Source organism: Sebastes umbrosus, chromosome 22 (genome assembly GCF_015220745.1).
Source record: "Sebastes umbrosus isolate fSebUmb1 chromosome 22, fSebUmb1.pri, whole genome shotgun sequence".
In the NCBI taxonomy this organism is placed as follows: domain Eukaryota; kingdom Metazoa; phylum Chordata; class Actinopteri; order Perciformes; family Sebastidae; genus Sebastes; species Sebastes umbrosus.
The window spans coordinates 13,080,283-13,107,889 of NC_051290.1; the positions used below are offsets into that span (position 1 = coordinate 13,080,283).

Sequence of the window (27,607 nt, forward strand, 5' to 3'; positions counted from 1 at the left end):
TATAGATATACTATATCTATATAATAATTGGTACATTTTCTACTCCAGAACTCGTGCTTTTCCGTACACAAGTTAAAGTTAGAATAAAACCACTTTAAATTAAATAAAAATAGTCTTTAAAATTGTGTTGCTAGAGGCCTAAACTGTCACTACACTGTTATGTGATTCGGATACAAGCCGAGCTTCTCCGGAAACTGCCGAGGCTTCTCCGGAAACTGCCGAGCTGTGACGCCGAGCAGCAGCCGTAGCGACGCTTGTTGGTTGGGGAGTTTAGACACAAGCGGAGGGAGCAAAATGGCGGACGAAGATATTACGCTTGATGGGAAACCTCTACAATCGCTCCGAGTTGCGGATTTAAAAGCCGCGCTGGAGCAAAGAAACCTGCCGAAGAGTGGGCAGAAAAATGCACTCCTTAAGCGACTGAAAGGGGTAAGTTTATACTCATGTTACGGGTGATATATCGAGTCTGGCTAAGTTCAGCAGCAGCAGCAGCAGCAGAGCGACGGTTGGGGGTTAACGTTCGAGGCCGTAACGGTGAAGCGGGAACACATAAAAACCGACTGGAAAAACGTTTATTACACGTCAACAACACTTGTTTCATGTCGGTTATTTGTAACTGACGGTGCGACGAAGCTGTCCACCGACTCGAGTTGAGAGTTAATTGGTAACTACACTTCGTGCACCGTGTTGCACACACAGTTGAACTGTGCACCTGTCAAGTCGAGGCCTATAAGCTGAGTGTGTTAAAGCGAAGCGAGCGAGCAGCCGCACATAGTGTACAGGACATCATCGGGACCGCGCTCTCTCCGTATGTGTCGGGGGCGACGGGGGCGCGCTTCGTCATATAAACATAATATTAGGAGCTTCTTCAGTTTTGTTTTTTAAGTTGTATTTTTTTTTTATCAAGACTATTGTTGTTCTTGAGCAAGACTGTCCAGCCCATGGGTTTCAGGGCCGTAGCTATAGGATTATAGAGAAGTCATGTAAGTCCCCCTGTATGCCACAGAAAAAATGTTATCAGACATCTTAAATAAAGCTATTTTAGATTTTTAAACGTTTTATTTACTCAGTTAAACGTTCTTTGATAATGTTTTTTACATTTTTATTTCTCAAAATAATTTGTTTATTGATTTTTTTTTTGTTGCACAATTTAAGACTATACAACATAACATAAAAAAAACAATAAGCAGAGGTCTGAGCTATAGGATTATAGAGAGGTCATATAAGTCCCCTCTATACCACAGAAAAATGTTAGCAGACATCTAAAATAAAGCACATTTTTTATTTTAAATCGTTTTATTTACTCTTAACCGTTCTTTTAAAATGTTTTTTAATTTTTTATTTCTCAAAATTATGCTGCTTCAAAAGTCCCTTGAATTGTTTGTTTATTTGTTTTGCACAATTTAAGACTATACAACATAACAAAATAAATAAATAATAATATATGGACTTGCATTTTTTTATATACAGTGCAGGAAGAGGCAAAACAAACACTGGGCTTATCTGAAGCCTCCACCTACAGACAAGATTAATATACAGAAATAATATGACTACATAAATTTGAACACAATCTTTAGGAGCTTCTTCAGTTTTGTTTTTTAAGTTGTATTTTTTTATCAAGACTATTGTTGTTTTGAGCAAGACGTCCAGGGTTTCAGGGCCATAGCTATAGGATTATAGAGAAGTCATGTAAGTCCCCCTCTATGCCACAGAAAAATGTTAGCAGACATCTAAAACAAAGCTATTTTAGATTTTTAAACGTTTTATTTACTCAGTTAAACGTTCTTTTATAATGATTTTTACATTTTTATTTCTCAAAATTATGTTAAAGTTTGTTTATTGTTTATTTGTTTTGCACAATTTAATACTATACAACATAACAAAAAATAAATAAATAATATACAGTGCAGGAAGAGGCAAAAATACCCACTGGGCTCATCTGAAGCCTCCACCTAGAGACAAGATTAATATAAAGAAATAATATGATTACATAAATGTAAACACAATCTTTAGGAGCTTCTTCAGTTTTGTTTTTTAAGTTGTATTTTTTTTTATCAAGACTATTGTTGTTTATGAGCAAGACGACCAGCCCATGGGTTTCAGTGCCGTAGCTATAGGATTATAGAGAAGTCATGTAAGTCCCCCTCTACCACAGCAAAATGTTATTTCTCAAAATTAATACTGCTTCAAAAGTCCCTACATACAGCCAAGCATTGTTTGTTTGTTTGTTTGTTTTGCACAATTTAAGACTATACAACATAACAAAAAATAAATAAATAAATAATAGATAGATAGATAGATAGTAACTTTATTAATCCCGAGGGAAATTCAAGTTTCCAGCATCACAGTTCCATAGTGCAAAACATGTTAGTAAAAAGGCAGTAAAAAAGTTAGTGCAAAGTACAAAGTACAAAAAAGTGACTAATTTAGGAGGATGAAGATCTAGAGATTGGAGGGTTGAGTAAGAATATAGATGTAGTGGGAAAATAATTACTCCCTTAATCATTGACTTATATGATGATGATTTTCATACATTCAAAACACTGCACTGGGCCAGGGTTCAACTGAATCAAGCCTTCAAAAGTGTGTACATGAGAATTGTATCTCTTAAAGTTCATGTTTTTCAGACAATGGCCATCACATTGCCACTACTTTTGTGGGCATATTTGGTGTTCATATTTACTATATTATTATCTATCTTTTTATTATCTGTTTTTGTTGTTTACAAATGTTTTTGCACAGTATTTGATTCAATAATTATGTTTAAATGTGACATATTTTAAAACTGACCAGCTCAACAAAACTTAGATTACTGGTGCCCAGACAAATTACAAATGTATTTTTGCAGTGGTGGGTAGAAATGACCAAGGTATGCAACAACTATTTCATAAACCAAAATTAGTTTTACAATGGAATCAGAAACTGAAGTGGCCAGTAAAATACAATTTAAAAAAACTGATTATAGCAGCTGGCCTGTAATTACTTTAATATTTTAGTATTTTATCTTTATGATGTCGTATTTTACATTTTAATAATTCCCTTTTCGTATTTCCTGCAGGCTCTGATGCTGGAAAATCTCCAGAAGTCGTCCTCCTCTCACAGTGGGCTACAGCCCAACTCACAGGTAAGAATAGATTTTTAATATTTAATTTGTATTAATATGTGTGGGCATTATAAGTTTTATAGAAAAGCATAACTCCCGTACTTTAATGGCATGAGATCAAACCCAAAGAATATTCCCTACAGTTCTTAATAAATGCTTGTTAAATGTGTTGTTTCATGTCATGTTTTTTTTATACTAGCAATACTTTAAAGACTAGGTTCTCCATGCACACATTAACTGCTCTTTGGCTCTGTGAATTTTACAGTGCAGATGTATTAATAAAGTGTCATTTTTTGTATCTTATTGTGTTTTAGATAGGTGAGGAGATGAGCCAGAATAGCTTCATAAAACAGTACCTGGCCAAGCAGCAGGAGCTCCTTCGCCAGAGACTGGAGAGAGAGGCCCAGCAAGAGGAGGAGGCAGACGGTAATCCATAAACACACACAATCACACATCAGACAATAAACACAGTCTCTGCCACATGAACAGTAGTCCTTTAGGTTAAAGGAACTGGACAATCTTTGTGTCTTTCTGTCCCATACACTCTTTCTCTTCCAGCAGTCCTGGTACTTAATGTTGTTCAAACATCTGTACTTGCCTAATTTGATGTATGTTTGTATGAACATGCTCATAAATGTGATTACACAAAGCTCCCATAATGGATTATTTTTAAAAGACTTGAGAGAAAATTATTTCTCAACCGGATTCATTCAGAAGTTGTCATCGGTTGGGAACTAGTGGGTGTGTGTGCCATTAATCCTCACATTGGTGCTGACCTTTAACCCCTGCCTCGTGTCCCTGTCCGATAGAAAGCCCAGCAGCGCCGGACGAGGATGAAGACCACTCGGAGGACAATGACAGCTCCGCCTATGTCTCTGACAAGGTCAGTAACCTCCACACCGAATGGTCAAATGAGGGATTTATCCAACAGAACAGAACACATTAAGCTGCTTCACATTGATCAGATAATATTGTGAACATTTTATTTTTCATTCTCCACAATATTCTACTTCTACTAAATCCTAGGTGGTGCTTTTTACATTACACATAATATTTTTTATATGTTTGAAGTGTTCATATGGTCATCACACACCTGGAAATGAATTTCCCTTGCTTGTAAATCCCTCAAAACATGTTAATGAATGTATAGAACAAATGTAGTCATCTAGGCACTGTATATTTTTGTACTTATATTGCTTATATTCTGCACTTTTTATTGCTGATATTTATTACTACTCTTTTATTTCAGTCGTGCCTTGTTTATTCCATGTAAATATGTGTGAAGTCTTTTAATACAATGCACCAATTTAGTTGACGCAACTGCAATTTTGTTATGCTTGCATAATGACAATAAAGTTGAATTGGATTCTCTCAGACTGATTTATTATTATTTTTGCCCTGAAGCATCGCTCCTTACCCCCCAAGCCCTCAATGACCAGGGCGGAGGAGAGAGGCGCAGGAGAGTCAGTGATGGCTCATGGGATGATGGCGTATGGCTCTGACATGGGCCCCGGGCCTATCCTCCACCCCCAGGAGTCCCTTGAGGCTCCAGGAGCTAGGATGCAGCGAGCCACCTTTCATCAAGGACACAAGGAGCCACCAGCCCCATCTCCACCCCGCGCCGTAGCCTCCCTGTCAGTGCGCGTCCTGGGCCAGCCTGACCGCCAGGGGCTGCCCCCTGCCGTACCCCGATCCCAGGAGAAGGAGGGCACTGCGCCGAGCGAACCAGGATCAGCTCACCCTGTCCTCCACCTTAGCCGATCTGCCGGGGTCTTATCGGGAGGTCAGGTCCACGAGGACAGCGATGACGATGACGACGGTGATGACGAGAGCGAAGATGACGACGATTGGGGGCCTGGTCCTGGCGGGGCACGGAGGGGCAACAGAGCGCCTCCCCAGCCGCAGCAGATGCCTCCCAGTGTCCCATCAACAGTTGCCAGATCCAAACGCAAGCTTCAGCCTCCGCAGCACATCCCACCACCACAGGTACACCACACACCAATGCAACTGCGCCACCCCACCCCTCCTCCCTCTCCACCCCCTGACCTGTTTCCCCTGCCTGACACTCCCAAACAGAGCCCACCAGACACAGACGAGCAGGAGGGGGAACGCCCTGAGGCTTCTCGTGGTCCAAGGGTGCCGCCATTCCCACCTTCCACCATGCAGAGGCAAGACTCTGACTCGAGCTCTCGTTCCAGCAGCCCTGAGCCCCCTATGAAGCGCAGGCCAGGGCCCCTTTCTCTGCTCGTACACAAGATGGAGTCAGAGGGGGCTTTCCGTGCAGCAGAGACCACCTCTGCTGTGGATATGTCAGGAGAGATGGCACACTCTGCTGGGTCGGCCAGTTCCAGCGAATCTCCACTGCAAAGATTGGAGAGAAAGAGGCTGCAAGAAAACAGAGAGATGGAGGAAGAAAGGCGACTGAAGGAGGAGAAAGAGAGAGAACAACACCAGAAGCAGGAGAGGGAAAGAAAGAAAATACAAGAGCAGGAGAGAGAGAAGAAACGCTTGGAAGAAGAGAAGGAAAGGGAGGGGAAACGACTGGAAGAGGAGGAGAAACAGCGTCAGAGAGAGGAGCGAGAAAAAGAGAGAAAACACCAGGAAGAGGAACGAGAAAAAGAGAGAAAACACCAGGAAGAGGAACGAGAAAAAGAGAGAAAACGCCAGGAAGAGGAGCGAGAAAAAGAGAGAAAACACCGGGATGAGGAGCGAGAAAAAGAGAGAAAACTCCAGGATGAGGAGCGAGAAAAAGAGAGAAAACACCGAGAAGAGGAAAAAGAAAAGGAGAGAAAACGCCAGGAAGAGGAAAAAGAAAAAGAGAGAAAACACCGGGAAGAGGAAAAAGAAAAAGAGAGAAAACGCCAGGAAGAGGAGAAACTGCTAAAGGAGAAGGAAAAGAGACAGGAGACAGCCAATAAAGGCAGGGTGGCTGTGACTGAGGCCCAAGACTCAGATTCCTCATCAGATTCTGACTCCAAATCAGACTCCTCTTCACGCTCATCACAATCCTCCTCTTCCTCCTCTGGGGATAAAACCGGCCCTGCTAGACAGCTGAAGGTCAGTGATCAAACTGATGTGGGTGTCATTCACTACAGCATTGATAGAGATGTGTGAGCTATAGTGATTGCGTATTTATTTGATGCCATGCAGCATCACGCTACATTTCTGTTGTTTTTTTGCCATGCTAATGTCGACGCAGCAGGTTCACACAGTGTGTGTGCATAGAAATATTAACATGTAGAAGTCCCAAATTATTGCAGAAGATTGCGTAATGTTTTTTCCTTCCTGTGTTGGCATACTGCTATTTCTTTTTCACTATTTTTACTTTGAATTATTTCACAGAAGGCAGACCAAGAAGCAGAGGATGAGAAAAAGACTAACCTGAAAGTTGCAGAGAAACGATACCTTTCAAAAAGGTCAGTAACCATCAATAAAATACAGTTAAACTTATTAACAAGTGGAAGTAAGCTTTCAAATCATATGTGGCTTGAGTTGAATGGTTACACCAGCAAAAATGAATTTGCTTTTCATTATTAATTTGAACCCTACATGCAACACCTTCTTGCACTGTGTGTTCTATTCAATAATGTGATGTGACACTTGAATTTCTTTTTTTCCCCTAACAAATTAAGCTATTCTCTCTATTCCTATTTCTGGATAGCTCAACTTGCTAGAAGTGATGCTAGAAATATGTAGACAAAATGGACTAAATCACTGTATTTTTTTGTATCGAGGATGATGATTACATTTTCTAGCTATGTGGTCATGCTCCTGCACACTTTGCTTAAATTAACTCTGGCCCTTAGAGGAAAGAGCAAAATGGCAATGTGTATTTTAGATACAAGAGATTACCATCAAGGCTTATTGAAAGAGGCTGGGACATAGTCTTGAACTATGAGGTATGACACATGCGCAGTATAACTGGAGCTGCGGCTATTGGCTCAATATCGGCGAGTGCTGACCAGAATTTTACTGCGCATGTGTTGTACCCCCAATGATATGACGCGTGACATCTCCTCTTCTCACCCTCTTTGATTACCACGAAACAGCAGTCATGTTATAAACACTTAAATTAAACTTAAAAGTTAAATGAGGACAGGGTTTTTGTTAGGGATGCACAAGTACCAGATCGGATGTCAGGCCGATACTGACTCAAATAGTGGGATCACATATCGGTGACAATGGGGCTGATCTATTAAATTCAGTTCTATGTTTATATACCATATACATTATATAATGGAATTTTAATTCCTGTTTGTTGCTGCATTAAAAAGGTTTACATTGAATTTTAATTCCTGTTCATTTTGAAGATTTTTTTGCCAAGTTGTTGATGTACGATTCATTATTTTAATGATAAATAACAATTTATATATATGTATTTATTTGTTACATTTAGTTTTATAAAGTTAGGAAAGCAATGTTTAAGTCAAGCTTCATGTTGCCTTACACATAAAAGAATGATCCCTGTCACTTCCACACGGTGAGGTATACAGCTTATTAATTAAACACTGGTATCAGAGTGGTACTCGGTATCGGTATCTGGAGTGAAAAAGTCAAATCGGTTCATAGATAGTTTTTTTGTTATGTTTTGTTATCACTAGATGGAGGTCATGGTTTAATCACATGTGTGTAGTATTTATTATTAAAACAAAAAGGACCATGTCTGCACTAAAGTTAGGTGATGTGCACTATGTTTATGAGCTCTAACTTCAACATCAGTTTCTCTTAAAGGGACTGTTTGTAACTTCTTACACGTATAAATCACCGGGTCGGTGTCCCTTGTGCGCTTGCATGTGCGCGCTCGTGTGTGGCCACGCTGTTCAGACAAGACTCCAACACAAACTACACGGAAGCACCAAAACCACAAAGTTATATTTAGTGAAGCCCGTCTTGCAAAACAGTGTTTTCAACAAGTGTCTTGTGAAGTGACGGGGCTCCGCAGCGAAAAACGTTATCGTCTCCGACCGGGTGCCAGTGTCTCCCTCCGACCGCGGTCGGGAGGCTGAAGCAAGAAAAGCAAACACTAGGATCAGCATTGATTCATGGAGAGACCTTCGTCTGGTCAGCTAACATTACTGCCAAGCAGGTGAAATATAGAGTGATATTGTGGTTTTAGCTGACGTGTGTCGTCTCACTGTTTGGAGCGATGTTCGTTCATGTCTATGTAGAGCGAGCACTGACTTAACGGCCACAGGTGTCGCTTTTAACAAGCATTTCTGATTCGTACAAACAGTCCCTTTTAAACTTTGCAGTTTTACTTATTTTGTGTATGTGGGGGGGTGATTGGTCACAAAAAGGGTGGAAATAATAATATATAATTCCTCATAAAAATGTCTGTTCCAATTTAAAACATTGGTCACAGAGCTAACATGAATGCTTTCTCACCCACCACTCCTAATTATAGCAGGTTGTATTTCTTGTCAGGCGTTCAATGCGGCAGCCTTACAGACTGCTGCTGCTTTTCTCTTGAGGATAGGGGCTCCTTTTTCAGCCTTCCCTCATTGCCCTGTCTTTTTTCATTTAATATCCATGAGTTTGATGGCAACAGGAAGTTTCATTCAATGCTTAATCAGTATTTGGTTATATTTACGAAATGCGTTTTGAGCATCTAACTTTTATTTTGGAAATCTCTGACCGGAAGATATTTTGTTCCCCTCACTCTGGTAGACTTGACACTGCTCTCTCTCAGCCAACATGGCCGTCATGCATGCATTGCATCCCTGATACCGACGCAGTGCACGGCTAATCAGCAGTAAGAAACCACCGCGACCGGATTTCTTTTTTTTTTTTTTTTTCGCATCCCCGGTTTCAACCCACGCCTGACCGGAGTAATCGTTTAGTGGCGGAGTGTTATATATATTGTATCCCCGGGGGTTCCCCTTTCAAGGCCGGTCGTAATGCTGTCCGAAGGCAACAAAAACGGGTAAGAGTGAGCTAGAGGGCGACTCAAGGCTGCTGCTTGTACTTTTATACCATTGTGAATACATCAGCCTGTCGTGGAAACCGGCTGTACATTATACGATGCTGGTTAGCTCACAGCTCCTGTCTTAAATATCATGTCATCAGCTCACATTGGCCTGCTTATGAGCGTGTTACATGTTCAGTCCATGTGAGGAGGCACCAGGGGTGGAAACCGTCGGTCTTTTGTTGAATGAAGGAAGATTTTTTTTTTTTTTTTTATTGGGGGTAGGGAAGGGGAAGGGGGTCTCCTTTCTGTGATCTGTGTCTTAAAATAGCTTCACATTGGAGCACATTGATTAATAAATAATGGGCTCAGATTTCATGATGAGAGTCATGCAGGACTGTGATTTCTCTTTCCTCTTGACCTACGCACATTTTCATGTCATGCCAGGTAGCTTTTTTATTATTATTTCAGTATATACATTATTTTATTTAATGATGACATCCTAATTTTGTTGTCCATTAAAGGCTCATTTATGGCCACACTGTACTTGCTGTTGTCTAGCCCACAGAAGAGGGTAGCTTTTATTATTTCAGTATAAACATTCTATTTAATAATGACATCCTCATTTTGTTCTCCATTTAAGGCTCATCACTTTACTTGCATCCTGTTGTCTAAGCCCACAGAAGACTATATTTTTGGGTTTGTGTGGCTGTAGCTGTTAATGATCTCACTGTTGTCAAGGGAGATCATTAAAGCAGACATCTGTTAGCTGTACAGTCAGTGTGAATGGACCCTTATGGTGTGATATAATTCTCCCAGCTGGCACCAGCACTCACACTCCCGTCCCCTGAGAGCTGACTACATGTCTGATTTGATCGGTGGCAATATTATGGTCCACTTTATGAGTCCAGTTTGTTAATTAGTACATGATTTGAGTCATTCTGTTGAGCTACCATGAATGAGACGCGGTGTCTCGGGTTATACCGCGCTTATTGTCTCTTCTTGTCAGGTTTTTTGAGCAGTTTAACTAGAAGCAATGCATTTATTGTGTGATACATCGTGATGTTGTTCCTCAGATTAAAGCTGTAATTCAATGTGCTTCCTCATTGCAGCCTAGTCATATAAATACAAAGGTGTTTGAAATGAAGGCCAAGCATCATGCAGACCCTCAGTTAGTCGCTCATTCTTTCCTTTAGTGATCATTACATCACCTCGGCCTGGCCTTTCCTCCTTTCCTGATCCTGAGGGATTGTATTTCTAGTTGACATCTGTCTCCCTTTATAGCCTGTGCAGGTGTGTCTCTGGCCTCACACACATAGACATTGACATCCACACCTAGGGCAAATGAGGAGAGCCAGTGTGGCGTGGAGGAGGGTAAAATGCCTGCCTACACCCCGTTTTGATCTTCAGAGGAGGAGGTTGAACACTGTGGGTAGATTTCAGTAGTACAGAGACTAACATTACATGCCCTCCTCTTCAAGAAACTTGGTCAGTGGTCGTGTTACATGTCATGGAAAAAGAGAGAAGCTGAGGTTTGGTTGTCTGAGCTGGCCAAGTGAGTAATTATTAGCAAGATAGAGAGATATGTTTTATAGTTTTTGGGAATGTCTTTTATTATTTAAATCCAAAACGAACAGCGCATCACCTGGTTGTAAAGATGACTCAGTGGTTGAGCCAGAAAGATTCTTCCCAGGGTCAAATCGAGCGTCCTACCACCTTTTATCTTGGAGGTCATTCGACGAATGGCTGCAACAATTGGTTGATTAATCAATTGATTGACATGAAAAAGAAAATATGCCCTTGCTCCATCTTGTCAAATGCAAGATTTTGCTGCTTGTCTTTGTCTTGCATTATAGTAAAGTGAATAGTTTGGGGTTTTGGACTGTTGGACAGACAAAACAATATATTTGAAGACGTCACCTTGGGCTCAAGGAAATTGTGATGTGCTCTTTTCACTGTTTTCTGATGTTTTATATACCAACCGTTTAATCTATTATTTGAGAAAATAATCAGCAGATTAAAAGCTGAAAAACAATGGTCATCACGTGTTACTGAATATGTTCTGTAGGTTCAGGAATTTTCTGCAATAACTGATGAAAAAATTAAGACAAAACATGCTGCAGAGATTGGCATTGGCACTATCAGTAACAAACATTTCTTTGTTTGATACTTTTCAAAAATGAGAAGTATTTTTAAATGTATTATTTACTTCCTTTTCCTGTGAAGCACTTACTATGAAATGCAATTCAAAGCATCATGTAACGAATCAGAGGAGAATGTGCTAGAGAGAAGGATGCTAGCGGATGTGACTCTCCCACCTACAGGATGCTGCCTCAGTGCCTGTATCATCACATGGAGGCAGCGGAGGAGACGTGTATTAGGGGGTAGCTAAAAATATAATGATGACATCTGCTTGGTTTCGCTCCGTCTTAGATAACAGCGATAAAATCAAACAACATGTAAAGAAGCTTTTTGCTGTGTGAGGTCTGGCTAGTAGTAACTCTACAAAGCGTGTTTTTTGTTTTGAATAATGAGCCAGCATGGATCAGATGAAGACCACACACGTGGAGTCAGCTGTCTTGGACTATGAGTTAGTTTGTGACCCTGGGTGTCAGTTAGCTGGTGAGTTATTCATAGCAGGAGTGACCCAGATCACTGGCCTCCAGCACCCTTCCTCTGACTCTTCCCAGTGTTTTCCCCTGTCTTGTCCTACTCATCATTTTGTCTGAATTACCCTCATATTGGCCAGTCTCTAAAGCCGAGCTTGAATGCAGTCTTTCCTGTCTTTGTCCGGATTGTCTTCTATTAGGGCTGCCTGCAGCTGATTATTATTTTCTTTACTCATTAATCTGTTGATTGATTTCTTGATTATTGTTTGATCTTAAAATGTCAGATGATAGTGAAAAGGCCCATTACAATGTCCTAAAGCTCCAAGTGATGTCATCAAACCTGTATTCAATTTATTACCACATAAAACATAGTAAAGCATCAAAACCTCACAATTGAGAAGCTGAAACTAGATAATGTTTTCTTGAAAAATGACCTAAATAATGAATCCATCAGATTATTTTTCTGATGATTGACCAATCACTTCAGCTCTGTCTTCAATATTTAAAGTAGTGATACATGTAGAGTAGAGCTGCAACGATTAATCGATTAGTTGTCAACTATAAAATTAAATGGCAACTATTTTAATTATCAATTAATTGGTTTGAGTAATTTTCTAAGAAAAAAAGAGTTAAAATTCTCTGATTCCAGCTTCTTAAATGTGAATATTTTCTGACAGTAAACTGAATATTTTTGAGTTGTGGACAAAACAAGACATTTGAGGACGTCATCTTGGACTTTGGGAAACAATGATCAACATTTTTCAACATTTTTCTGACATTGACCAACCAACTAATCGAGAAAATAATCAACAGATTAATTGACAGTGCAAATAATCGTTAGTTGCAGGCCTAATGTAGAGCAGCACTGCTTTGTGATTGTTTCTTTTTTTTTTTTTTTAAAGTTATTTTTTTGGGGGCATTTTCCATTTTTATTGAGAGGACAGTGGATAGAGTCTTGGAAAGGGGGGAGAGAGAGAGTGGATGTGGAAAGGGCCACAGGCCGGATTCGAACCCGGGCCGCCGCGGTCAGGACCAAGCCTTGATACATGGACGTCCGCTCTACCAACTGAGCTAACCCAGGCGCCGCTTTGTGATTGTTTCTAACATATTAATCTCTCAGGATCAACATGAAGAAATTATTCACTTGCCTAGGCAGACTAGTTAGTCAGAGTTTGACTCATACTTCATATTTTTTCATTGATCCAGAGGCCATGAATCAATACAAAATAATTTTTGAAAAGCATGATCAACAACTTTTAAAAATTAAAAGCCAAATGTTCAAAACTAAAGAAAATGAGAAACATAAGTCATGATACTCATCCTCGTGTCAACACAACAGTCACACCCACTCAGTGGCTGCTGCCAGGTCTGTCGTCATAGTGATTGAGTGTATGATTGCGGTTGTTATTGATGACTTCTAAAAATAAAAGGGTTTAAATTATGCATCACTGAAGCTCAAGGAAACCATTGTTTGACTCATTAAAGACAGATAATTTTACTCTGTGATTCATAATTTGAAATGTCAACTGCCACAACATAACTCTTAGTAATTTGGAGGTAGCATTAGAGATGGATTTAGCAAAAGTAACACAAGGGCAGGCAAAGATAACAACTTATTACCAGGTGAGAATTGGTAAGATCAGACACTCTTACTGACCATTATTGACCCTGCGCTTTACAGTCAAAGCCTATTTTCTCCCACCCTCCTCACCCCAACCGTCTTTTCCTCCTGCAGGGAGGTGTCAGAGCCCAGCGCAGCCGCCGTGACAGAGGTGGAACCGGACTCGGAGAGCTCCGTGGCCCAGCAGCCGCCCTCCGGGGCTGAGCCGGAGAACAGCGAGGGCCGCCTGGAGGAGGTAAGGTCACTGAGGGGGTGGGGTGCCTGGGTATTTGCTCTGTCTCCCACTTACCTGCATCCTCATTCATGTAAAAGCATGTGTAGTTGACAGCACAAGTTAAGAGGGTCACCTAAAACCAACGCAACCCCAACGTTTTTACAACCATTAATTCCTTTATCCTTTTGATTCTGGCTCTGTATACAGTTTCTGTATCCCTTTTAACCTCTTAAATGCTCATCAGATTACTCAATCAGAGGTTTCTACAAATACTCACAGGTGAACATGTAGGGGTTGAGTTGGAGCTGGGTCCTGGGGTAAATAGGAATGAACTAATCCTTTCCATTTGCGTTTAATGCAACTAATATTTCATAACTTAGATGATCTCTCACACACTTGCCTCGTCTGTCTGGTACCTGCAGAGGGATGTTAAGTGTTGATGCTGCTGGAATGCAAGTAGTGATTGTAATAGTGTGTTAGATCAGACATCCATGTTGCAGGAAGTGCATGCTTCTCACTGTTCATGTGTGTGTGTGTGTAAGGGAGGGAGGAATTGGAGAAAGAAAATCTTGAGGGCCCTGACACACCAAACTGATTACCGATTGCTGTTTAGCGTCTTGGACCCTTGTTTTCATGATGCATCTGGCAGTGTTGCTTGGTGGGAGCTCCTCGACTGGTTGTTCATCTTCACTGCTTTTTGTCCAGTCTCACTTCTTGCAACTTTTTATCTGACATATTCTCAATTTTCCAGGCTATAATGAGACTGTTAAAAAAGACTGATCAATAATCCTGCAGGCATGCGCTTCAGCCGCCAGCGTCACCTATCGTCTTTGCAGTGTATTTGCGTGAAACTATTCCAAAAGCATTTGATCTGTCGGCCTTAGTCAGGTAGTTCTTGCACATTGGTGTGTCAGGGTCCCTAGAGTTATTGTGTCGGACCACAGTGTTGTATTTAATGGTATCACAAGCAGTTTTCCTTCTTTAAATTAATATTATCACATACAATTTCACATTTACAACCTAATTATTCAATAGAGAATCGTTGCAGGAGCTCATTATGAATCTACTGTTACTGTTAGATGTGGCCTTCAGCCTTCATTGTATTACATTTTCGTCATCAGACTTAAGAGTACCTAACTTAGATTTACTGGTGAGCTGCTATGTGATTGAAGTTATTATCAGCATGTCTTTTTATTTACTGTTTGTGTTTGTGGGATGTGTTTCCCCTTGCGTTTGCATGACTAATTGACCCTGACAGTGTGTGTAGAGATGCATCAGGGCTTGTTTCTGCTGTTTCTTTCACCCTGTTTTCATCTCTCTGCTCTCTCACTTTCACACTGCCTCTCTCTCTTTTATTCACTCTCTTTTTCACCATCTCTCTTCCCCTCTTTGTCCCCTTACTTTCCATCTTTTGCCTTTGTATCCCATCATGAACGCTTCTCTCTCACTATATATATTTATGGTGTGATTGCTGTTTAAAACCCCATTGATTGCTTTGTTATGAAGGTGCCCATGCCTCTTCCATTGCCCCTAATGGTACCTGCTGCGTACTACTACTACTACTACCACCACCACCACCACCACCAACACCTCCTCCACTCCTCCTACTCCTACAACTCCTGTCCCGCTATGCCTAAGTGCGTCGCTGGTACCTGAATTAGGCCCAGAGTCTGCAACCCCATGGCCCTGAGTAAAGGCCTCGTAGCCCTCCAGTGGCGTGCTGAGCCAGCAGGAACTGGAGCTCGCTTCAGACCACCACCACCGACAGCAGTGGCAGCCATGGTAACTGCAGCAGCACACAGTTGCCATGGTAACCCAGCCTCAGGGGTTTGGAAGCCTGCGCGCTGATCTGAACCGGACTGGACTGTACTGTTCTGAGCGGTGATGATGAATGATGGCGTAAGCGACGGGGAGGGTGTCTAACGCTCTGTATCGCCTCTCCCCGCGTTTCCCATCTGCCATTTTGTGGACATCCTCAAAGTATTGCCCTCCAACATCCATGCTGCCGTCCTCCAAAAGCCAGATGCAGCTCAGAGAAAAGACAAAACTCTTCAGCTCTCCTGTTTTGTTTTTACCTCTACCTCTAATCCCACACTGCCCCCTGCTTGCAGGTTGCAGGAATGACTTTGGACTGAGAACCCCTGCAATAACCCATACAGTGATCAGGACATGAGCGTTTATACGATCACTGTTTGGGGTTTTAAGCTTGAAAACACACTCCAACTGAGCTACTGAAATAATCTGCTTGGAAGTGATGATTATGGAACTTTTTTATGGGAAAATTTGTGGATAAAACCTGAACTTTTACTCACACTTTGAAGGATCTTGAACACTATTATTGGTTGAGCTTGTAAGGCCAACAATCATCCTCTGCTTTGACAAGCTGGCCAGCCTTTTAAAAGTGACTTCCATTACTCAGCTGTGCATATATATTATGTTGCCATTCATAAGAGAGCTGTTCCCCTGAACTGTGCACCAGTTCCACTGTAACAGAGACTTTCAAAGGACGTGGTGCCAAGGACAAGTAATCTGACACACATTATGCGCCAAGAATATTTGTGGGTTCAAAGTGACATTGATCATCCAGACTGAGAGCTGGATATACTCAACGCCCCCCTTCCTCTGCAGCCACACTGTCAGTGAACTCAAAGTGTGACTCAGTGGATGTTTCACCAGGAAGTCATGATATCCTGCCTCTGCTGTGGACTCGACAGATGGACGACTGTTTATTTATTTCTACATCCATCTCTTCGCTACACCCACGACTTGTCCCTTGCATCTCGTGTGATTTCCTGCGAGCGCAGAGGCATTCAAGCCAGCAAATACACTTGAGATGATGCCCTCTCATTTGTCTGCTTCCCTGGATTATAATCTAACAAAGATTCTTCTGGATTACTTTTGTCCACCTTTTATCACATTGAAGAAAAAACAAACTCAAGCACTGTGCAGAAAACCGTCTATGGAAACCTCAACAGGACAAAAAACACTTCAGATAACTGTCACAAAGGCTTTCAGGACTATACTGAAGAATATGGACAACTATGACAATTAAAGACAAAGATTTTTTTGCTTGCCAGATGTACCTCACAGATCATGGACTCTAACAAAGTATACAACAACTCCCCGCCCCCGTCAGAATCCATCACAAGGCCATTTGAAACTCTTTGCTCCCCAAAAGACTGAAACAAATCAAGTCAAGAAAAAACCTCCCAAAGAAAAAAGTCCCGTCCAGTGATCAGTTCCTGCCTGGTGGCTAATCTGCACACTCAAATCGAGCCCCGCCCTCACTCCTCTGCCTTCTCTGATTGGATCGTTGTTGCCTAGATACAGTACACACTGTCGTGCGGTTGGGCCATAGTCGAGCCAGTAAGGAATCAGGTGTCAAATGGTACCAGGAAATGACTTGTGACTATGCCTCTATTTAAAATGTATACAATTTTAAAGGATTAACTGTAAAAAAAATAATCTTTCCTCCACATCTTTTTTGTAAATAAGAGGAATTATTTTTGTCCTCATAATTTTAGTATGTACTGCAGTTTTAATTTGATATTTTGACACCAAGATGAAAGTGTTCATTGTACATTTGACAAACACCGCTGGTCTACAGCTGTGTGTTGTTAAATGTGGTAAATCTTCAAGGTGAACGTAAACTGCAGTATCGATCTTTGAGTCTTCAACACTCGGTTCTCCACCTCTGCTCCACAGAACTCATCAGCACGAACATCTACAAACCAGCAATCACCTGTTACATAATATTGCAACATCACATTTGAGGGTCTCATAATGTTCACCTTTATTTTTTGCATAATTGTAAGAGTTAACGAGGGATCTAGTAGGTTAGCGAAATCCTTTTTTACTTCAGCTCATGAAACTCAGTGACATTTAACACAACGCTACGCATAAAAACTCAGAAATACACTTTTAAAATGATTTTTAGTTATGGAAGAACCAGTGGATTCTCCAAAAATAGGTGTGATTAGTAAAGTGTAATGGGTTGAGAGGTAAAAAAAAAAATCACAGACACCTCCTCTAGAGAAAATAAAACCAGTCCAAATGGGACACGACTCTTGTAAAGTGACAGGATCCATTCAAACACACTGACAGACACTTTGCTAGTCTCCCTCTTCCCTCTATTCTCAGAGTCCTCTGATGGACATTATCTTGTAATAACTTACCGCGCTGAGATACGACCCAGTTTGAGTTTCACACAGGCCTACTCATGTCCTAATGCACATCATGTACTTGCTTTGTCCTTTGAGTCAAACACACACACACACACACACACACACACACACACACACACACACACACACACACACACACACACACACACACACACACACGAGGAGTAGCGTAATGATTCATCTCAGTGTCTTTGAGCAGAGGTGGAAGGCGGAAATGTGTCTGGAGTCTCTCTGTATCGACCCACAACTCTCTCCATAATGTGGTACAATTGGAGCCTCCAGGCCTCTTGTTACTTTAACCCCCCGCCCCCCACCCCTCCTCCACTTTTCCTGTTTCACCTCCTCTCTGTTGATGCCTGTTTGGGTTTTGACTCTTGGTTCTCATCTCGCCCCGCACCCCTGGGGTTTCTGTATGTTCTCTCTCTGTCTCTCTTTCCAGAGCACCACTCCTAAGGCTTTTGCTGCTCGCAAGATCTCCTTGACCAGTGAGTATACCAGTTACATCTTTCCTCCTACATGAGGACTTATGAGAAACATGAGTGGAACAAGAATGAAAAAGGAAATGACCTACTCTGAGCATTTAAAACCCTTGTGCAGAATATTTTTAGCTGCAGAATAAAGTTTTTGACTTAAAACAAGCAGAAAACTGTCATGAATAAGTCAAAATTCGGCGGCAGATTAAAATTAATTCCCGCTAGGCTTGCCTGTTTTTTTTCTTTATAGAAATAAAACCCATTTAATTCATTTTCACATATCAGCGCCGTGTTATCAATACGTAGTTGGACAACAGATGCTACAAACTGGAAGGGAAAGTGTCCGCTCCGTACAGAGTCTCAGCACAGAGTAGCAGGAGTCAGATTTCACACACGGGACAAGAGAGAGAGTTGACAGACAAGACAATAGCGGATTTGGTGTCAAAGCTAAAGCGCCTATTTGGCAATGTTTGGGATTTAAGCGAACCATAACGTTAATGAGGCAATCGCCGTACAGAGGACGGAGTGGTTACAGCCGGTGTACGCGGCGCAAGGTGGAAACCAGCGGCCCTGCAGCAAAAGCTCGACCGTAGAGGCCAGACACACAGCCATCCAGCGGTGAAGATCAAAGTGCTCTGCAGATATTGATCGTCATCTTTTCTAGTAAAATGTAGAGATAGACTGATTGATCAAGTAACATATATAAAAGAAAGAGAGTAACCACCACTGTAAGATTTTCACTGTTTACTAACCCTGTTTTCTGGTGCATTCGTGACAGTGAGCGTGACACACCAGAAAAAAAAAAAGAAAACAGAAAGGCACACTTGTCTACTGGCAATGGTAAAGGAGTTGTTGCCTTTTTTTAGCGAGTTTTCCAGTGTTTAAAAAAAACATATGTATCTAATTTTGGGGTAAAAATGTGTTTAAAAGTGATATTTAAACAAAACACTTAAATTGATGTGCTGGTTTGGGCTACAACACATTAAAAGTCACCGAGCTACAGTATTTCCTGCTATTTAATTCAGTGAGGACCCATGTACATGCTTGTGAGCCTTTATACAAGTGCTCACTATATTTATTTACTAGTTCCTATTATGTTCCACTACATGCTGTACTGTACCCATAAGCTCTGTGTGGCAGAAAGCAATTCACATGAAGTACATGAGCCTTGCTCTTAGAATTGCTACCAACGAATGTGTAACAACATGTTGAATATTGTTTTAAATGAACCAATATTGGGAAGCAATTACTGAAATGATTTAATCACGCAGTTCCATTTATAAACTCTGTAAACTTAAATTAGTTACCTCCACTGTTGGCAAAACAATCTGAGTTATTAAGAAGCAATTATTTCTGCTTTTAGGCTATGAGCTTGCAGAAACTTGTCAATGAATTTCTGTTCAATAGAGAGGAAATAATCCATCTGGGAGTGCATTTTCTCTCTTCTCAATGATGAACTACATTTTTCTGACTCCTCCACAGGCAGCAAGACGTCTCCAGCCGCCACAGATGGAGGAGCAGGTGAGGCTGAGACGGGATCCGCAGCGGGGAGGAAGAGGCGATGGGGCTCCAGCACAGCAGTCACTGCTAAGAAACCATCCATCAGCATCACCACTGACTCACTGAAGGTACTGGCACGGACCAAGTGTCCATGCAGGCGTGGGAAAATGTGGAAAATAAATTTGACAATTTCACTTACTTTAGCTGTGGCAATATTTTTTGATTGGAGCTGATATTTTAGCCTGTATTGATTGATTATTTTCATGCCAAAAAGCAGACCAAAGCTTTTCCGAAATGACAAGGACTTTACTGTTTCAGATCATTTGATTTTTCAGGGTGAAAGCCTTTGTTAACATACTTTGGTGACCCTCTTTGTAAAACCATCTTTACTTGTTGGGCAGTTCTGTGAAATAAAATGTTTCAACCGATGAAAATGAGCTTGATGGTCTGACTGACTGACTGACTGACTGACAACAGCTTGGTTACATCTTCCCCAAATCACAAGATTTCTTTCCAGCTCCATGTTAATTTTTTGAACTGTGAAATGTGATGAGTTTCAAAACATCACGAGTGAGCTTGGAGAAATTTGGGGATTTTATTGAAACAATCAAACGCTCATTATTTAAATAACTTAAACCCTTGCACAATCACTGAGGGAAAACAAAACCACTATTGATCTTTTTCTTGCGGTGTATCCCGTGCAGTTAAAATATTTCTCTCCCTCTCTTGTCCCTGTGTTTCCCTTACCTTCATCATCATCTGTCTGTATTTCTGTCCTTCAGTCTTTGATCCCAGACATCAAAGTGAACCAGGAGGCCGTAGTGGAGCTGCACCCAGAGGAGCTGCACATGTCCGGGGACGAGGAGAGCCTGGACGCCAGCCGGGACGACCAGGACAAAGGCCTCAAGATTCGACGCACTGTCACACAGGTCAGAAGACGCATACTGTATCATTAATGTCAGATGAAGACATTGTAATTCTAATACTGACTAAAGTTAGGTTTCTGTTTGTAAATCTACCTAGGGATGGGTACCGAATTCTGTCATTAAACAGGCACTGGTGCTAAATTATTAAAGACCAAAGTATTGATAAGCTCCAACGTTATCGGTTCTTTTATTGGTACATTTTGGTGTAATTTATTACAACACTGCAGCTTCTCCTCTGCTCTCCGTGTTTGGGCTGAGCTCCTCCAACTACACACACACATACAGAGCGAAGTCAGCAAACAGCAGAGCAGAGAGGGCCGTAGTGGAGACGAGAGAAGCGAACTCGAAGATTGTCTTTTGTCAGTGGCTTTGATCAGTTTTTTCCACCTGTAATTCCTCCCCAGGTCGTCCCAGGTGACAGCCAGGAAAACGGACAGGCAAATGAGGAGGAAGAGGTGGAGAAAATGGAGAAAGAAAAACAACGCAGGACTTCCAGAGACAAAAGGAAGAACAGTGTTTCTGAGGAAGCTTCGGAAACACAGACACATGTCAAGCTCGAAGGAGAGGCAAATAAAGGTGATGCCACGCTGTAAAGCTTTTAGGTTTTTAATTGCAGTAGATTGTTGAGTACAAATCTCTTTCTGACTTCTCTCTTTTATCATTCTCGTGGCAGTACTTCTTTGTCCTTGATTACAGACATTCCTGCTTTTTATTTTTTTTTACCCATCGGACTCACTCTTCTCCCCTCTTCATCATTTTCCCCTCAGTTACCCCTAGCGACAGTCTGGTGCGTCGCTCCATAAGTCAACAGAAGTCTGGCGTGTCCGTCACCATCGACGACCCCGTCCGCACAACCAGGCAGCCCTCTCCGCCTCACGGCAAAGTCTCAAATATCATCCATGTGACCAACCTGGTGGGTTTGTAACTCAGTGCATTACATCACAAGGCATTTAGAAAGTACAGTGAAAAAGTGTTGTATTTTGGTCGCTTTAAACCTTCCCCACAGACTAAAATGATGTAGAGGGAAATGATTGCACAGAAAAATCCAGCATTTCCAAATCTAGTTTTTCATGAATGAGGCATATTGTGTTGATGCCAGTGGCAATCACCATCATTCCCATAATTAGAGTCAGGAACACTTACCCAGGTATTATGGCTGTAGTCAAGTATCACCTTAAGTTTGGGGCACACTGCATGACTAAACTAGACTATGACAAGACTAGACATTACGCATTTAATGACTAGCATTTGCAGATTCCTTGCGTCATAGAAGCCAGATTTACACATGGATCAAAGACTCCCAGATATCTAATGCCACCCTGCCTCAATGAGCTGTTTGACTACAGTAACACAGAATCCAAACAAACAAGACTTAAGATTTATAGCTCTGCGTTGCTATTTTGTTTACCAGAAAACAACACTGGTGGATTTAAAATGTAGAAACAACTCTTTTATTATTTGATCCTTAACACTAGTTGGGCGAAAATATGTGAAGTTTGGCCTGAGGGAAGCGTCAGAGGAAAGACAATGACTGTTTACATGCACATTAATATTCCACTATTATTCTGAATATGACAATATTCTGAATTTGATATGGATCAACTAAACAGCATATTCCTTTTGGATATTCTGAGTTAGGCCTTACTCTGAATGGAGCGATTAAGACATGTAGAATATGCTGGTATTATTCAGCTTTTAGGAACATTCTTTGGACATGTATACAGCGCATTAGGAATATGCGTCTCAATTGTTGTTTTTTTTACAGCAGTTTGCGACACACGGCCTCTTGCATGTTTGCGGCCAACTCTGCGTTGTAGGGCTGTCAGGAATACCGTTTTTTAGGCTTCAGGATTCGCAGCTGAGTGGCTTGGCGCAGCAGGCTGACATGTTCTTCTGTCTTTCTCCATTTCCCCCGTTTCAGTGCCTGGGACTGTACAGACACGCTATTATAGGATTTATACCTTCTTAGACTTGTATATTAAAGAAAAGCAGACTGATTGCAGAGACGCATGCCCAAAAGAAAAGCCCACATTTCTTGTCGGAAGGAGACACACACCTACTTTTAAACATTATGAAAGACTTGGATATCAACAGGTTTTTGGATATGCGAAAATATCGAAACGTTTTTAAGAAGAGGGTTAAAGGAATGAAAGAGGGAGGCTGTTTTTGCACAGTCGAACACGTCCACGTGTTACGTTAATCGGAGTATGCACAGCTGCATGTAAACGGGAACGTTGGTGAAATATTCATTTTCATTAGCCATGTAAACTGCTTAGTAGGAAGGGAATAAGGGCAAAACCCGAAGTATTTTGAACATGTAAACATAGTCATTGTTGTTACCTAAACTAAAAGGGCTTGTCCTCTGAACTGTGACCATTTAAAGAAATCTGTGTTTGATATTCTGTAACATTATTCTCAAAATACAGTCAGCTGAGGCAGTCATGTCATGAAGTGTTGGATAAATCAAAATTATGACTATGATGTCAGGGGGTCCGCAAAGTCATCAGGATTAATATAGTGGAAAATATGACTATGGATAAATATCTTGCCAATGCATTCACTAGTTGTCGATGCTTTTTGTACTTGATTCCACCTTAAACTCTAAGCACATTTGAAATAATCACGTTGTCTGTTATCTTGATACACAGCAAGATAATCTCTGCTTTACATAAACTGACCCACTCTAGCTGTGGATTACAGTTGATCTTGATTGAGCCATGCTCCTTGTGTATCCCATAGGTGCGACCCTTCACCCTGGGCCAACTCAAAGAGCTGCTGAACAGGACGGGCGGCGTGGTGGAAGAGGGCTTCTGGATCGACAAGATCAAGTCCCACTGCTACGTCACAGTGAGTACCAACAAATCAATCAAGTGTATTGTTTCACTGGAAGTGTTAAACCAGTTATTTGTGGATATGGATTGTCTATGTTGTATTTTCATTATGTTGTTACTCTGTACACACGACATTCATTGCATGGGGATCCCTCCTCTGTTGCTCTTCCTGAGGTTTCTTCAATTTTTTACCCTGTTAAGGTTTTTTTTGGTTAAGTTTTTCCTGATCCGATGAGAGGATCGTACTTTTAAGGACAGAGGGTGTCGTATCACATTGTAAAGCCCCCTGAGGCAAATATGTGATTTGTGATATTGGGCTATACAAATAAAATTGACTTGACTTGTGGAATTTGTCAGCTATAAATCCAGCTGCCAAAACTGGCAAATTTGAAGCATGTTTTCCTTTTACCAAATGCTGAACTATTTTTTTAGAAAGACGCATTTGAGCTCTGGAATTAATAGAAGCATTTATGTGATTATTGTCTCACAATCCATCACCTCTGTGTTCTCATCCAGCTGTTCCTGCAGCAGTGTGTTTTTGCTGAGATGTGATTACACTTTATAAAAGGACTATTTTCAGCCTGATAACATCTTTCCTCCTCTCCTGTCCTCGTAGTACGCTACAACAGAGGAGGCGGTCGCCACCAGAGCTGCCCTCCACGGGGTCAAATGGCCTCCGAGCAACCCCAAGGTCCTCAGCGTCGACTTCTGTGAGCAGAACGAGGTAATGAACGCCTGGAATGACAATTTTCTCTATTTGTCACTGTTGCTATACTGAGGAAAATAAAAGAGAGGAGTAATTTGTCTGTTAGTCTCAATTATTGGAATAACAAAATCATTTTACTATCTAGGCTACTTTAAACCTCTCGAAAACAATAATGAGATTATTATACATGATGTCAAATAGTAAGCAACCAGTGCTATTCACAGTAAAAGGCACGAGGAACAAAATTATATAACAGGTTTGTTTGATGAATCATTTCAGATGAGCAGCCACATACTTCGTCCTAAGTATCACGTCATCTACCATGTTTGCTTCCTGTTAAAACTGGGGAAAATAGTCCCAGACATTTTCAGATGAAGTACTTGAAGTACATTTGGTCAATTTCTTGCACAAAACTGTCACGTTTAACAGCATATGATGCCTTGTTTTTTGTTATTTTTTTCAATTTTATGCTCACCACACACTCAAACTTTAACATCCTGGCATTTATCTCCTTATTTTGTATCCTTTTTTCCTGCAGCTGGACGTTCACAAAGGCATTCTGAAGCCAGAAATGGAGGAGGAACACGTTGCCCCGCCAACTGGTCCTCAGAACCGGCTGCCCCCTCTGATGCCTGAGCGAGACCGGGACCGGGACAGGGAGCGCGAACCGAGGGACCGAGGCGTGGTAGGAGTGCGGGATCTGTGGGCGGAGCGGCAGAGAGAGATGGAGCGCCGGGAACGAGCCCGCGGCGAGCGGGAATGGGACCGGGATAAGGTCCGGGAATTCGCGAGACCGGGAGAGGACGAACCGCGATCTCGATCCAGAGACAGAGAGAGGAAGAGGAGGGAGAGGGCCAAGAGCAAGGAGAGGAAGACGGATAAGAAGGGTAACGCACCTCGCTGTGATTGAATAAAAGCAAAAGGGGATTTTAAGCAGGAGAAAAGCCAGAATAAAGCATGCTGGTGCAATAGATACACTTACAAAATATATAGTAATAATTCAATCCTTCATTACTCTCCAGCTCATAGATAGCCATCCATGTCACATGTTTTAAGTTTGCTTCTTTGCCATGGCGTCACGAGCTATAAAAAATGCCAATAAAGCTAGAAAAGCTTGAACAAAACAAATATTAATCCACCCTCAGTACCCAACCAATCACAACAAACAAGAATCTAAGGTAACAATAGAAGTCAAAATTATCCCCACATCTCAGTCTACTAAACGAAAATGTATTGATTAGTTGTCAACTATTAAATTAATCACCAACTAACAAAATTCTCTGATTCCAGCTTCTTAAATGTGACTATTTTCTGGTTTCTTTACTCCTCTATGACAGTAAACTGAATATCTTTGAGTTGTGGACAAAACAAGACATTTGAGGACGTCATCTTGGGCTTTGGGAAACACTGATCGACATTTTACAGACCAAACAGCTAATCAGTTAATCAAGAAAATAATCGACAATGAAAATAATCGTTAGTTGGAGCCCTACAGGTACAAGAAACACTGTATTGGTAATTATTGGGAATATCCTCACAAAACAGGCTGCTTTGATTAAAGAGAAACTTTACACACAGTTGACAAATACTGGAAATGCAACCATTTCCCACTTGAGTTTCACTTTCTGTTATGATGCCATTCTTTTGTAAATCTTAACACGCAGGTTGAGTTGTGTACCACTGTTTGAAGAATGTTTGTTTCTGTTTTGTACCAACAGAGAAAGGAGACGAACCTCCTGCAAAATTGCTAGACGACTTGTTCCTGAAGACCAAAGCAGCTCCGTGTATATACTGGCTTCCCCTGTCTGAGGAGCAGGTTGGTCACTGACACACTCACTTATAAACACATTTTCTGTCACAATGACTTCATTTCATCCAACTGAACTGTGCTTTGTGTCCACCAGGCGGCGCAGAGGCTTTTGGACCGCACAGAGCGGCAAAAGGAGCGCGAGCGAAGGCGCAAGGAGCAGCAAGAGGAGGAGGAGAAGAAGCGGGAGGAGGAGAGGAAAGAGAGGCTGAAGGGTCGAGAGAAGGACGTCAGCGTGACGGCGAGCGCCGGGGCAGCCGGGCGAGTAGGAGGAGGAGGAGGAGGAGCCAACAGAGACCGAGAGAGGGACCGCGGCCGAGACAGAGAGGGGGACAAGAAGAGGGACGGCAGCCACCGGCCCGCGCGACCCTCGGTAGGCGCCGGCAGCGGACGTCGCTCTCATAGCCGTAGCAACCCCAGGGATAGACGCCGCTGAGTGGCTGCAGGGATAGCGGAAGAGAGAGAGAGGGACGCGGCGTAGCTAGGGACTCAGCAGACAGGAAGTCTTGGGAGGGAGGGAGTGTTTCCACTTGGAGATTCTCTTGCCTCAAGTTCAGGACTTGTGTCTGCTCCTCGCTACCTGCCCCGCCGTGCTTTAATTCGTCCACTTTTGACGCCAGCGTTGTCTTCCACACACTTCTGCCATTTCCCCTCCCCCCGCCTCGTCCGTGTCAATTTACACAGAAAATGTTCATTAAATGTGATAATAGTAAAACGACAGATAGTCTAGCTTCTCTCCCCACTCTTCTGTTCTCGCTCCGTCTTCCAGAAGCAAAAGTGCGTCCTCTCCGTCTGTAGAGAGCAGCGTTCCTCCTCGTCTCCGTGTAGTCAAAGAAACAGAGAGGACTGTGGTTTTCCCTGGCTCGCCTCAGCATTTTGTCCCTCTGAGGTTTGGGAGCCCGCCTCTTTATTTTAGTTCTGCGGGTGCACAGTTCCTTCCTCCTCCGAGCCCTGTAATAAAACCAGTCCGAAATAGATCCCCGACCTTCAAATATTTTCTAGCATCAGTTTTAGTGTTCTACTCCTCAGCACTGGGATTTTTTTTTTTTTTTTTTTAATAAACGACTTAATTTGACTTTGTCAAAGTGAGGATTTTGTTTTGTTGAAGTTTTATGAATCATGTTTTCAGCCTTGGAGGTTTTGTTGTGTGTTACTGCAGGTGATGTTTGTGTGAGTAATAACCTTCATCCCCCTCTCCCACCAACATGCAACTGGTACTGAAGTCTCAACACTGTAACCTAGAGGAGTATGCGATAGGAAGAGCCGTGATATTACGTGTTGTGGTGATGCAGGAGACGTGCACATGCTCCAGTTTGTCTTTAGTGGATGTTTTGAGTTGAGAAGGGGGAAGTCTTGTCAAGTGGTTTATTCTGTAATAATTACAGGAAGCTGCACTGAAATCTCCTTTTGAAAATCCCTCCTCTGACCCTTCAATCATATATATATTTAAGAGGGAATACAAATAAGAAGTTTACCTTCTAATAGAGTAATGGTTACAATTTTAATATTTTTAATTTTATGATTTTAGTTCTAAACAGTTAGTGTTGCTTTCCCCCCTCCACATCCCCTTCCTGCAAGTGCTGAATGTACTGAGAATTTAAAAAATGAATAAATTTAAATTGGTTATCAGCCTTTCTGCTTGGATGTTTTTGCTTAGTCATTTCTCACAAAGAGGCATCATGACCTGGCTGTGAGCCACCGAGCTGATGAGGGTTTGACTCATTAAAT

General features: G+C 41.8%; 1 protein-coding gene across 2 annotated transcripts; it reads left to right on the forward strand.

Annotated features, from left to right (window-relative positions):
- The first annotated feature begins 254 nt into the window (after nt 1-254).
- On the forward strand, nt 255-27,511 carry acin1b (apoptotic chromatin condensation inducer 1b). Of its 2 annotated transcripts, XM_037758553.1 has the most exons (18): nt 255-429; nt 3,059-3,124; nt 3,418-3,529; nt 3,913-3,986; nt 4,508-5,089; nt 5,180-6,160; nt 6,446-6,519; nt 13,353-13,473; nt 18,076-18,121; nt 19,592-19,737; nt 20,392-20,538; nt 20,940-21,111; nt 21,303-21,448; nt 23,275-23,382; nt 23,983-24,090; nt 24,611-24,959; nt 25,791-25,888; nt 25,977-27,511. In XM_037758553.1, exons 1-18 carry the CDS (start codon nt 295-297, stop codon nt 26,313-26,315), a joined length of 3,804 nt encoding a protein of 1,267 aa, XP_037614481.1. In that variant the 5' UTR covers nt 255-294; the 3' UTR covers nt 26,316-27,511. The 2 variants fall into 2 exon arrangements, with proteins under 2 accessions (XP_037614481.1, XP_037614480.1); XM_037758552.1 differs by having other exon boundaries at nt 4,508-6,160.
- The last annotated feature ends 96 nt before the right edge of the window (nt 27,512-27,607 follow it).

Bases quoted from the DNA above. Each gene is read 5' to 3' on its own strand.
- acin1b (XM_037758552.1), top strand. From the start codon at position 295: ATGGCGGACGAAGATATTACGCTTGATGGGAAACCTCTACAATCGCTC. The intron at 430-3,058 runs GTAAGTTTATAC...TATTTCCTGCAG, and splicing joins TCCTTAAGCGACTGAAAGGG to GCTCTGATGCTGGAAAATCT. The intron at 3,987-4,507 runs GTCAGTAACCTC...TTTGCCCTGAAG, and splicing joins CCGCCTATGTCTCTGACAAG to CATCGCTCCTTACCCCCCAA.